General features: G+C 37.4%; 1 protein-coding gene and 1 non-coding gene across 2 annotated transcripts; one reads left to right on the top strand and one right to left on the bottom strand.

Annotated features, from left to right (window-relative positions):
- Positions 1–1,207: 1,207 nt before the first annotated feature.
- On the top strand, positions 1,208–1,313 carry LOC140870151 (small nucleolar RNA R71). The gene has a single exon (XR_012147128.1). It is a non-coding gene; the product is annotated as a small nucleolar RNA R71 (small nucleolar RNA).
- A 5,876-nt stretch (positions 1,314–7,189) lies between these two features.
- Positions 7,190–8,253, bottom strand: LOC140862686 (uncharacterized). The gene is made up of 3 exons (XM_073265718.1): positions 7,872–8,253; positions 7,685–7,785; positions 7,190–7,612 (listed from the first exon to the last, which is right to left on the bottom strand). Exons 1-3 carry the CDS (start codon positions 8,251–8,253, stop codon positions 7,190–7,192), a joined length of 906 nt encoding a protein of 301 aa, XP_073121819.1.
- Between the last annotated feature and the right edge of the window lie 5,706 nt (positions 8,254–13,959).

Genomic DNA, 13,959 nt, shown 5'->3' with positions numbered 1-13,959 from the left:
GCAGCCATGATTGTGATCAAAAGTACAGAGTCGCAATTCAAGGATCTAAGATCAAAATTTATATGACTATGTTTCAGTACAGTTTATGCAGTTCCATTGATTATGTTAGACTTATTCATGCATATGTTATATTCATGTTCTCTTCTTTTTAGATGTCTATTTTTTAAAAAAAGTTAAGGGCACAAAGTATTTTTAGTACAAACTATTTTTAATCTGGCGTGCGCATGTATTTATATATTACTCGTTATTTCTCTCATATTCTTGCTTGACCCCTAGGCACACTACATCTACTTGGTGATGGTATAGGTTATCATTGAGATTAAGGGGCAGGACTATCGAGTGGACTGCGATGCGGGCACGGCACATCCCTCTGACCTATGCTGGTCTTCCACAAAAGTTTATTTTAACATTTTAAAGTCTTTTATCTCGTTAATTTAGTAAATGTAAATGTAAAGATAATATTTGTAGAATTGTTTGTGGGCACGTATGTATCAAATCGTTTAAGATTTGGATGTTTGGAGTGTTAAATCTCTTTCTCAGGTTTTCGTTTATTTTTTTTCTTTGTCTATTTTATTTAACGTTGTTGGTTGGGTTTGAAATTTGTTGTCTGAGTCAGGTGGGTTTTTATATAAACAAATAGATCATGCTGAAATTTTTAAATTTTTTGAAAAATCCGTATTTTATTCAATAATTAATTATAAGAAGTAGTTGGTCCTTTCACTTTCCCTCAGCCTTGTTTGTATTGAACCCCGGATGGGGATTCAACAAATTTTTATTGTTGGTACAAGAAAATTTCTCATGATTACGCAAGCCATGGTGATAATTATTAGGAACAAGATTACCTCTATAGCCTCCATAACCTCTTAGATTGATGTATTGAGCTTATTCGGGTGTATGTGACTCTTCAATAACTACTGATGCACCTGTTGAATCCGCAATGCTCACTTTGTTCAATGCAGCCACTTGTGTTGTCAAAGTAGATAATTGGGCAGATATAGATACGAGGGGATCCACTGCATATACAGATTTCTTGACTCTCATACGTTCAGACGACCATTGGAAACTGTTGATAGTAATCTATTTCAGCATATCATAGGCCTGAATCGGATCCTTAGCAAAAATGGTACCTCCAGCAGCAGAGTCCACCGACATCTGTGTAGGCACATTCAACCCATTATAGAACAGTTCAATTTTCTCCCAATCTGCAAAATTATGATTAGGACAATGCCTCAATAAATCTTTATACCTTTCCCATGCTTCATACAACTGCTCCGCATCAAGCTGCTTGAAAGGACTGATTTCAATCTTCAGTTGGGTGGACTTGGCAGGTGGAAAATTCTTCGCTAAAAATTTGACAGCCATGTCATCCCAAGTAGTTATGCATCCCAATGGTAGAGATTGCAGCCAACTCCTTTCCTGATCCCTGAGAGAAAAAGAGAACAAACGTAAACAAATAATATCCTCAGACACACCATTCATCTTTACCGTATCAGAAATTTCCAAGAAAGTTCTCAGGTGCAAGTGAGGATCAGCAGTAGCACTTCCATTGAAATGGTTTTGTTGAACCATGTTGATCAATGTCGGCTTCAGCTCAAAATTGTTCGCATTGATGGTTCCTCGAGCAATTCCAGAATAGTGAGCCTGAACAGTAGGCCGAAAGTGATCTCTAATTGGCACCAAGGGAGCTTGATTTTCTTCAGCCATCCTATTTATTTCTTCTCTCCTTAACCTTCGCAAAGCTCATGCAGTTCGTTCGATCTCCGAATCAAAAAGTAGAGAATTCACGCTTTGAGATCTTCGCATAAACTCCAATTCAGAATAAGTAGAAATCAATCAGTAACTAAAATTAAAATAAATAAAAGCTCTATATTAAAATCTAGACTAATTGGTAACAAGACTAAAATAAAATCAACAATTTACTCCCCGACAACGGCGCCAAAAACTTGTTGCGTGATTTTGTGCCCGCAAGTGCACGGTATCAAGTTTTTATATAAAATGAGTAAAGCATCGCTCCCATGAGGAGTAATGTGAAAATTATTCACTACTTGTAATTAAAATAGTCCAAACTTTATTTAGAAAATTAAATAAGAGAATCTTGAGTTTTAAAATTAATTAAGCAATAAAAATAGCAAAGCACGCATGCAACTTAGAAAATTATCAATGAGAGACAAATGTCTAGAGGATTTGATTTCACCTGGTTTCGACAACAACTACTTCTAATTAAATTATTTTCATGATATCTATGCAATTAATAGCAAAGAACACTTAATTATTTTATTTCCCTCTCCCGAGCATCAAATAAAGTGTATCAATTAAAATTCAATTCCAATATTTTTTATTAAAAATCTAAGATTAATTATATGTGTAAACCAAAGTTCTTTCAAAAGGCTCCGTTAACGTTATATAATCTCCCGAGCTATATAAACAATTAACAGTGTAATTTCTAATATTCTATTCAAAATACCCTCTCCCGAGAAATAATTTTAAATAAATATAACAATTCAATTAGTTATCAATTAATTGAAAATACAATAAAATCTAGAAAAAACAATTAATCTAGGAGAATTCAATCCAATAAAATCAAAATTCATAAAAGAGTCCACACCAGGCTACGTCAACCTCTAGACTAAGAAAATTTAGTTCATAATCAAAAACTGAAAAAATCAAATCATGTTTCGAAATCCAGACATCAATTTAAGAATAATACGTTCAAAAGGAAGAATAAAAAATTGTTCGTTCCCGGTTGATCGATCTTCGTGTTTTGTTCTTCAGGTTCTTCAATCCTTGTCCAAATTCTTCTTCAAAATCTCACGATTTTGCTCTTTCAAATTCTCTCTGAAAAGTGTGCGGCTCCTTCCCTTGTGTGTGCATAAAAACTCCCTTTTATATGTGCCTCCAATTCATCAAAGAAAATCCCAAATAGATCCAAGAGTTTCCTGACTTTATCACGTTCTTCATGGTCTTTTTGGTTCATATCAACACAAATTCATCAATTCCTTCTTTCCCTACACTTAACAAAAACAAAACAAATTCACGCAATACCTCTCAATATATCACAAAATTCAAATCAAATTATGAACAAATTAAGTGCATAAAATGCACTTATCACCACTATAATTAAACTATGGCCTTTTGATGAAGATGGATAAATCTTACCAATTAAGTACATGGCCCATCCTCGGAATGGTCATGGTTTCACGATTGCATACATTTCATTTGCAGGAACCCGTTGAATATTGCCATGTTTTTAGAAAGGTTGACATCCTTTGGAATACCTAATGAAATCTTTCAACATAGATGACCAAGAATATCCATGCCTTCTCACGAGCCACCTCATCTTAATTCCTGACTGGTGAGCACCACATACTCCTTCATGAACCTGCTTCATCACTTCCAAAACCTAAGAAAACCCGACGCATCGTAGCAGCAAACCATCCATTCCTTTTCTGTATATATCACCTTCAACCAACACATATTTAAGAGCTTTCATTCTCAACCCATATGAGATTGACTTTTCAGGGAACTGTAAAGCTTCTTTCAGTTCTTCCCTCCAATCTCCTACCAAATTAACATCTAAATTGAAAGATTCTACCTGTTATCTTCTTTGGGTGATGGAGGGATGGTTATTTTTTTGGATCAGCACCAATCTATGAGTGAGTACCTCGGATAACCTCAATCCAGAAGCAATTTGGGCTAATTCATTGGCCTCCAAATTTTGCTGTCTTGGCACATAATGGAAATTAATTTTCTCAAAATCATCAACAAACTACAAACTGTAAAATAAGGGGCCAATGATAAGCTGGTGCATTTGTATTCCCCAAAAACTTTCCGAAGCGCTAATTGTGAATCTCAAAATCACTTGGACGTTATTTGCTTGTAAATCCTTTAGGATCTCCAATCCAATCACCAGTGCCTCTAACTATGCTTGATTGTTGGTGCATGGGAAGTCCAGGTTGAAAGACAAAGCTATTTTTTACTCCAGTAGGGGAAATAATCACCACCCCCGCTCCTGTAGTTCCCTCTGTACTGGATCCATCAAATTTTAGTATCCAAGATGGTTCCTCGATCTCATATACTGGGATCTCCACCTTTTTTGGTATTGATTCTTTAGATCCTGGATGGTGAGCTAAAAAATATGCAATGACTTTTCCCTTCATGGACTTTTGTGAATAATAAACCAAAGTGAACTCTGGTAAAGCTAATGACCATTTATTGATTCTTCCTGATAACACGGGCTACTAAGCATATATTTGATCAAATCGGTTTTTTGACACAAAATACAGTTGACTGAATTATATAATGCCTCAATTTGGTACATGCATAAAACAAAGCTAAACAATATTTTTCAATAGCAGAGTATTTACATTCCACATCATGAAGTGAACGACTTAAATAATATATAGCCTGATCTTTTCCCTCATCATTATTTTGGGCTAACAAAGACCCTATTGATTCCAGAGCGGCTGCAATATATAATTTTAAAAGAACCCCATACCTTAGAGGCATCAATACTGGTGGTTTGGAAAAGTACTCTTTTATTTTGTCAAAGGATTCTTGATGGCGAACTCCCCATACAAATTCATCGGACTCCTTGAGCTTCAATAACTGAGAGAACTCTTTAGTTTTTCCTGCCAAGTTGGAAATGAACCTTCTCAAGTAGTTCACCTGGACAAAGAACCGTTGTAATTCCTTTTTGCTTCTCGGTGGTTTGGCCTCTAAAATTGCTTTAGACTTATTCTGGTCCACTTCCACTCCTCTTTGGTGCACTAAGAAACCTAAGAAATTTCATGCCTTAACCCCAAAATCACACTTCAATGGATTCAATTTGAGATCATGGTTTCTCATTCGTTCAAAAATTTTCTTTAAATGATCCACATGATCTTCTGTCTTCTTGGATTTCACCATGATATCATCAATGTAGACTTCGATAAAGTGAGTAATCATGTCATAAAATATGACATTCATCGCACGTTGGTATGTGGCACCTGCATTTTTTAAACCAAATGACGTCACAAGACATTCGAAAGTGCAAATAACTCCTAGACATCTAAAGGTAGTTTTTTCTGTGTCCGATATTATTTGGTTGTACCCGGAGTAACCATCCATGAACGAGAGTAGTTCATTGTTAGCCACTGAATCTACCAGCATATCGGTTATAGGCATAACATAAACATCCTTTGGAGTGGCTCGATTAAGGTCCTTGAAATCAATGCAGACCCTAATTTTCCCATTTTTCTTTACCACAAAAACCACATTTGAAAGCCATTATGCATATCTAATTGGCCTGATGAACCCTGCTTTTACCAATTTCTCTATTTCTTCCTTCACTTTTGCTTCAAATTCCTTGGACATTCTCCGTGCTGGTTGTTTGTATGGATTGAAATCATCTTTGATAGGGAGACGATGTTCTACCAATTTTCGATCCAACCCAGGTATGTCCTCATAACTCCAAGTAAAGCAATCTTTAAAAAATTCTTTCAACAGTTCCTTCAATTTAACTTTGAATTCATCATATAATAAAGAGCTTATATACATGGGTTTAGGATTATCCAAATCTCCCAAGTTTACTTCCTCAAGTGGATCTTGAACTTGAGTTTGGCGATCCTCCAACTGTGACGGTGCTAGTGCGAGATCCTCTAGTTGTAGTTCGCACAAGAATCAGGTTCTCCTTCGTAGATGATTTCAAAACCATTTACTTCCCATAGCAGTTATTTCCTTACCAAATCTACTACCTGCTGAACCTGTGCTTTTTTAATGGCGGCTGCAGCTGCCTCCAATTCTATCTGAAGGAACTCAATCATCAACACCCTCGATGAGTGGTTGGATCATTGGCCTTGAAGGCGCAATAACAGTAGTCTTAAAAAATCTGCCAAATATGTCATTGGTTCCCAATGTTTCTATATACACAGACTTGCGTTGGCCACCTTTGTTCTACCCATGGAATTTGATTGGACCAAAATCGCAATTGTAATATCTGGACTCAACCACACTTGAATTTTTTGGAATGGCTGGGAATCTGCTTGTACGATCTCCACATCATCTCCTATCCAAAACATTAGGAACTGGTGTATTGATGATGGTATGCAATGATTGGAATGTATCCAATCCCGACATAACAAGGCCTCAAAATTAGCAGAATAATTGACCACAAAAAATGCTGATAAAGAAGTTTTACTTCCTACCAATACTTCTGCAGGGAACACGCCAATAGTTTTGGTAACTTCCCCTGTGAATGCTGTTACCGACACCTCTGTGGGATAAGATCTGACTCCTCTTTTCCGAGGTTCCTGAATACCCTCAATGGTAAAATATTCACTATAGAACCATTATCAATCAATACCCTTGATATTGGTTGTCCATTTACATGTGCTTTGATGTATAATGGTCGAACATGTTTGGTCATTTCAATGGCGGGCTTTTCAAGAACAACTCTCTTTGGTTTATGTGGTTCCTCTTGTATGCTTACACCAGTGCATGGTTCTGTGGATATATTTTCCTTACTATCTTCCTGCATTGGTTTCGTTGTACTAGTGGATTACTCTTTAGATTTGAACATATCAGGTAGGATCACAAATCTAGTGGCATAATCCACCGATATGATAAACTTGCCTACTTGAAAACTAACCTATTTTTTGGTGCTTGGTTCTTACTCGGATAATAAATCATCATCATCAAATTATTTATCCTCGGTTGCTTTTCTACAAAACTTTCTCTTGTTTGGCATTGAAGATTCTTCAGCGACCCTACGTGACATTGTTTTTTCTCTCAAAAGCCTCCTCTTTTGGGTTCTGGTAAGTGGTAGAGGAAAATTTTTGTGGCGTACCAAGTGCCACTGTACAACTGTTTGTACATTAGGAGGAACCACAAACCTGGGCTTCTCCCTCCTTTTAATTTGGACTTTGCGATGATGGTTCCCTGGAATAGCCAATGACACGTGGGTTTGGGAAACCCTCTGTGTTTCTCGGAGAGCCATGTGATTACCCCTTGAGTGTGTTTCCTTGGGACCTTGGAAAGAATTCCTTGGACTATAGGCCATGGTTCTTTTGGCATGTTCATGGATCCTTTTCCTGCTATTTTGTTCTTTGATTTCGAATAACATGTTCTTAGGAACCCAAGATCACTTCAATCCATTCCTTAGGCTCATTTCTCTGTCTCGTCGATGTTCTCTCCTCTGGTTAATGATACTCCTCTAGTATGGAGTACTAGCGTTCATTTGTGCAACATGAGGAAAAGGATCTTCATCAATCGGCATGATTTCATTTTTCTCGGGGAACTTCAGTACCCCTTTAGTGATCCTATCCTGAATGATATTCCTAAACTCCCAACAAGAATTAGTATTATGATTGAAAGAGTTATGATACTTGCAATATTCTTTCCCTTTCAACTCTGCTTTCTTTGATATATGATGATCCGCGGGAAATGTGATGAACTTCTCCTTAACAAGGAAATCAAATATCTCCTCTGTTTTGGAAATGTCAAATATGTACTCAACAGTCCTCATACCTTGCATCACTGATGAACTTAGCTTTGCGGGTTCACCAATTTCACGCTTCAATGATGTACATAAACAAGAACCGGATTTTCCAACTTCCGCAAATACATCCTCCACATCCTAATAATAAGAATCGATGGTAGTTTTCTTTCAGCGTGATTCCTCCTGTAAGAGTTCCTCATACTTGGCCACTTTCGCGTCCATTTCATAAAAATCACGGAATTCAGTTCCCTGAAATTTCTTTCTCAATTCCAAATCCAATCCTCTTTGTGCCAACTTGACAAACTCAGGTTCTGGCAAGAAAACCTTACATCGGTTTTTCAATTTCTTTAATAACTCAATGAATAACCATGTTGTCTCCCCGGATATCTGAGTTAACCTGGATAAATCAGCGATACTAGTTTCTGGCTCAGTTCTATAGAACTGAGTATGGAACAATTTCTCCAGTTCATGCCAAGTGAAAATAGAGTTCCTTGTAGTTTAGTGTACCATGTGAATGTTGTTCCTGTCAAAGTGTTTGGAAACAACCTCATCTTGAAGAATGGAAAATTCTCATAGTTGCCCAATGTTCCATACCGTATAGTTAACCTCGATACATGCTCAGTGGATGATTGGCTATCATCTCCTGAAAACAGTGTAAAATTTGGTACCTTGAAACCCTTAGGATAAGGATTGTTGATGTCGATGATCTCTGGATAGGGTTTGTGGAACTCATGCCTAGTCATTGGCCTAATCCCTAGTCCATACAAATCTTGCACCATTTCCCTTATGGTTTCCTGATCCACTGCCAATGGTCCAGTTAATGGATGATGATAAGTGGTTGCCCCCCGAGTGTTTAACATGGATATGGGCGAGCATACGGTTCATCGTAAAGGCCTGGCTGTGCTCTCAGGTTGGTGTCCGCATAACTCTGGATCATAGATGCTTTTCCACTGACCTTTTGATTTAGAGGACCCCTCATCCAAGGTTCATCTTCTCTTCTTTGAGGAGAAGTATATCTATCATTTGGATGTCCAAGCCTGGGGTTCCCAGGGCGGCGAGGATCGCCTGCCAGAGAACCTTTGCTGGATCATCCACCTTCGTTAGATTTGTGGCTCTCACCAGCAATTTTCTTCGGATTAACTGTCTGTTCTTGAGATACCTCAGTGATCTTTGGAACCCCTTCACTACTGGTTTTGAGTTTTCTCATATCACCTCGCATATAAATCATTGACGAGATCATCAAACTATGCGCTTACTCCATGCGTTCCATTGTACCAGAGACCATCAGATCCATATCCTCAAATTTCTTTGAGACCATGGAGTAAAAATGGTCAGAAGGAACCACCAGCATTTTTGGAATTATTCTCGATCCTCCTTAACATGTTTGTGGTTGTTGCTCAACATTTTCCACCTCCGGTTGAACCACCATTTCAGCATCATCAACATGTGGAATAGATTCTCCTATGGGGCCCTCCTGTGATGACTTGTTGTCGCCTTGAAAGAGTGGGTGCCCGGTGAGCCAACTTGTGGCTAAGGGTTTTGATGACTCTTTGTATAAACAATCTTTTGTTTAATATAATTTACACTTTTATTAATGGCAATGACTTTATCTTTCTTCATATTGTTATATTGTGATATACTATTGTTGTTTTGATAAAGACCTTGGATATTCATACGATGAATGATCGAACTACCCTATCCGAACTTTCCAAGTGGTTATCACTTATCGAGTGGATAAAGTCTGCGGTTTTGGTTGTACGCCATTAGTCCTTACTACTTGAAACATCATTGAGACTCTATATGCTAGTACTGTACTTTGACTTGTTTACCGACTCTATTGGGGTCATCAGGTGTCGGGATTGGGTACAGTTACAACACATATAGGATTCGATGCTTTGTTGTCAAGGATTCACCACATACTTACGAGTATGGATATCCTATGCAATCTGAGGAGATATTAGTGTGACGAATATCTTGCCAGAGTACATGATGTGTTTTAAGAAATGGTTTCTTAGTAACACATGCGATGTCACTATTTGATCTTCAAGATGTGTTGCATAGTTATCGAATCTCGAACGACTCTCGATTTACCAATGGTTGTTGATTCGATCGGGATATATGGATGAAGGGACCGTACTGTACGTTAACCAAAATCTATTGGTTCTTGTAGGCACTATCAATGATACCTAGGGAATCATGGGGAGATGTTGCTAGGCGCTCTTACCATGATTCGATGGGCAAGTCGGAAATTGTTGTTCCGAATCACAAGGAGTTGTGAGCCCACGGCTAGCTGTATCCCTGAACCATTGAGGGTCACACAGAGTAATGGATTTTTAATCCCCGTTGAGATAGTTAAATTTAAAGAGTTAAATTTAATGAACAAAGAAGTTGGACTTCTTATTTAAAAGTAGAGGAGTAAGATTTCCTAAAATGACATAGGAATGGGCATTTTTGGAAATCACTGAATTCGGATTCAGAAAATTTATCTTGACTCTAAAAGATGCAGAAATGGTTTTTGTGAACATTGGTAAAATCGGTTTATCAATCTGAGTCACGATTAATTTTATATTAATTTCTGAACATGCAGGCTTTGCTTGTCAGGCTTGAACTTATGACTAATGGGCCCTAAGCTGTTAGCAGCCCACATTATAAATAAGTTATTACAGTACAGAAATTACATAACAGAGGTCACAAAATATTTTTCGAAAACCCTGGTTTTTTCTTACTGTGGCCGCCGCCCCCTCCCCTTTGCTCGGGAAAAATCCAGCCTGTGAATTTTGAATTTGCAGTCTGGTTTAACGGATGAAATTCGTTAATTCTCTTCGTAGAAACTTCTGATAGATTTTCTAGTGCAATCTATCAGAGGGATTAAATCATTGTTCGTGGACCTGATTGAAGAACAGTTCGTCCATCAGTTCCTAGGAGATACAACAAGAGCAGAGCAATCTGTTGGTGTCCATAATCTCGATTCGAGATTGGAGGTAAAAATTTATATTGTTATTTAATTTGTACACACACAATTTAATCGTAAAGTTTTGATACCCATTATGGAATCGTTCCATATAAAATTTTTAAACTTCCGCTGCACCGGGTATCAATTCTGATTGATCTGATCGCCGTTCTCCAACAGTGGTATCAGAGCCAGGTTGCTCAGATCAAGCGATTAAATTAATCGATTGTAAAAAAATTTTTAAAACTCGGTTTTTGAAACAAAATAAATTTTTAAATTAAAAATTTTTCGGGCAAAAACACGGACAGCGATTGGATCGCTGCCTGAGGGGCAGCGAGAGTCGCTGCCCAGCGCAGCGGTAGGCGCTGCCCTAGGGGCAGCAGGGCTGCCCGGCCCGAGCCCCTTTGGGGCGCGGGCAGCCAAGGAGCGTCCCAGGCGGCCCGCGGAAAAATTAATTTTTAATTTTAAAATTTAAATTTTAATATATTAAAATTCTATTTTTGGTCCGATCGAAAATTGTTTTTGATTGGTCCACGAGGCATCGGATCGAATTGTTCGAGTCCGAAAATTTTAAAATTGATTTTTGGATAAATTTGAATTTTTGGAAAATTTATAGATTTTATCCGTTAAATCAGATTTTATGAAATTAATTATTTTTGGTACATTGATGATAAGATATGATCTTATGGAAATATTGAGTAAAATATGATCTTATGTATAAAATTGGATTTTATATGTCAAATATGATTTTATTTGATAAAAAGATAAAATATGATTTTGTATGTAAAATAAGATTTTATATATGAAATATGATTTTATCCTTTTAATTTAAATTGCCATTGCATGATATCCAATAAATTAATTTTGAATTAAATATTATTGGATAAGGATGATCGATTTCCATGACCAATTTTGTAGGTGTATGTTAGGAATTTACATTTTTTTTATTGTTGTTGGATTTATTAATGGGCCTGGTTTATGGCCCGTTCCCACCCCTTAAAATGTATCCCCTACTTGTCATGGTTATTTATTGTAAATACATTAGACTTAGTATGAGATGAAGATTTGAAGATGGAAGTGGGCCCAGCAGACAATAAAGATAGAAGAAATGTAAATTAGAAGCACAATGTAATAGGATTGCATTGCATACCTGCATATTACCTAGGATTGGACTAAGACTCGTGATTGGAAACCACGGGTCGATTAGAAATGGAATCGATCATCCTATATAATATACAATATTATTGTTGTATGCATGTTTTAGACAAAATTGTGTGAATCCGGCAAGCATACAAAATTTTAAAATGATGAGACAAATTTTCAAAATTAAAATCCCACATTTTAAATATGATTTAAAATTGATATCAAGATAAATAAAGGAAATTTAAAATTGTTTAAATGTTCCTACCTTCCATTAACGATCAATGTATGAGATGCTACCCACGGATACGGTCCGGCTCATATTATTGGGGGGGGCCCGTTCGTCGGAAAGCTGTACATTGGATCGACACATGTTGTAAGTTGGGTGGAAATCCCATGGGATCGGCTCATATTATTGGGGGATCCACATGGCGACCGTCCATCACAACTTAATATTGATGGGTCATCTTGACATGTCACAATAAACGGCATCATATTATTGGGCCCTTATTGGACATGAGGTAAAAACGTGGAGGTTGCTTTGGAAGCAATTGGGCTCTACCTTTTGAAAATTATGGTTGGCTGATATTATTCGGGACCATAGTTTGTCAATTGGACTCCATGTTCTCACCAAGGAAAACAGTTTCCCGTTTTCACTAGAGGGTAGTGAAATCGTTAAAATAGTGGGAGTGAGATTCATAAAATAAATTTCGCCTATTTTATGTCTTAGTAAATTAATTAAACAATCACTGATATTTGTCTGTTTCTTTTCAGTATTTCATAAAGATGAATTTGCGTAATCCACTTTTCTCTATCCTCGAACAAAATAAACTGACTGGCGCAAACTATACGGAATGATTCCGTAAGTTGAAGATTGTCTTGACCTCGGAGAAGATGCTCTACGTGTTAGAAAAATCTCCTCCGAAGGAAGCACCAGCTGATGTAAGTCCGGAAGAGTTGGCCAAACTTGATACATGGTGGGACCATGATATCAAGGCCAAATTCTATATTCAAGCCTCGATGTCTGATGAACTCCAGAGGTGATTTGAGGACACCGTGAATGCTGCTGACATTCACGTGCAACTCAAGGAACTTTTTGGGGCTCAATCGAGAGCTGAAAGGTTTGCTACTGTAAAAGAGCTAATGACGTGTCGCATGCGTGAAGGACTTCGGTCCGTGATCATGGGGTACAAGTGATTTGGCTCATACAGAAGTTGGTAACGCTTGATTTGGTGTTGGAGCATGAACTCAACGTGGACTTACTACTTCTATCTCTTCCTTCTTCGTTTGACGGATTTGTGGTGAATTTCAATATGAACAAGATAAAGGCCTCCCTTGAAGAGATGGTCAATATGCTTGTAACATATGAATCCACTTTAAAGAAGGATAAACCGGCTTTCTTGGTGGGCTCCTCTTCTTCTGCTAAGAAGGGGCCAAGTACAAAGGGTAAGAAACGTTCTGCCCCACCCAAGAAAATCGAACCCGAAAAGAAGTACAAGACAAAGGCTTCAAACATGGAAAAGTCCAAGGATGTTTGCCATTACTGCAAGAAGCCCGGTCATTGGAAGCGTAACTGCAAGGAATATCTAGAGCATTTGCGAACTGCGAAGGGTATGTTCTATATTGAAATAAATGTTTCACTTAATACTATTTCTTGGGTATTGGATACCGGATGTGGATCTCATATTTGCAATGATTTGCAGGTGATGACAAGAAGTCGCAGGCTTAGAATGGGTGAGACCCAGCTGAGGCTCGGAAATGGTTCCAGAGTTGAAGCTAAAGCTGTGGGAGATGTTTATTTAATTTTGCAGAACGATTTTAAGTTACTTTTGAGAGATGTTTTATTTGTTCCAGATTTGATTAAAAACATTATTTCTGTTTCTATGCTTGATAGAGATGGTTATTCTTGCAATTTTGTGAATGAGATTTTCAATATTTACAAAATGAATGTTTGAATGGAAATGGACAACTTGAAAACGATCTATATAACTTAAAACTAAAAGATGTTCCAATAAATTATGTTGATAAACCGGTAACAACAAACAAAAGGAAAATCGATAGTCAAAACCCGGCAAACCTTTGGCATGCTAGTCTAGGTCATATTTCCTCAAGGAGGATGAACAAGCTAGTGGGAGAGGGCATGTTTGATATGTCTGATATTACCTCTCTACCTACTTGTGAGTCCTGTCTGAAAGGAAAAATGACTAAATCTCCTTTTAAGAGGAAACCTGAGCGTAGTCAAAATCTGTTGGATTTGATCCATACAGACGTTTGTGGTCCATTTAGAATTGGTACTAAATTTGGCCACACCTACTTCATTACCTTTACTGATGATTATTCAAGGTATGGGTATTTATATTTAATGAAATATAAGTCTGAAGCATTTGAAAAGTTT

The sequence above is a fragment of the Henckelia pumila genome, chromosome 4 (assembly GCF_033568475.1).
Source record: "Henckelia pumila isolate YLH828 chromosome 4, ASM3356847v2, whole genome shotgun sequence".
Lineage (NCBI taxonomy): Eukaryota > Viridiplantae > Streptophyta > Magnoliopsida > Lamiales > Gesneriaceae > Henckelia > Henckelia pumila.
Note: the sequence above shows the minus strand (reverse complement) of the source record. Positions and strands in the feature narration are given on the sequence as shown.

Bases quoted from the DNA above. Each gene is read 5' to 3' on its own strand.
- LOC140862686 (XM_073265718.1), bottom strand. From the start codon at position 8,253: ATGGTGCAAGATTTGTATGGACTAGGGATTAGGCCAATGACTAGGCAT. The intron at 7,786-7,871 runs GTTAACTCAGAT...TTTTCTTGCCAG, and splicing joins AGTATCGCTGATTTATCCAG to AACCTGAGTTTGTCAAGTTG. The intron at 7,613-7,684 runs GTGGCCAAGTAT...TCTTATTATTAG, and splicing joins TTTATGAAATGGACGCGAAA to GATGTGGAGGATGTATTTGC.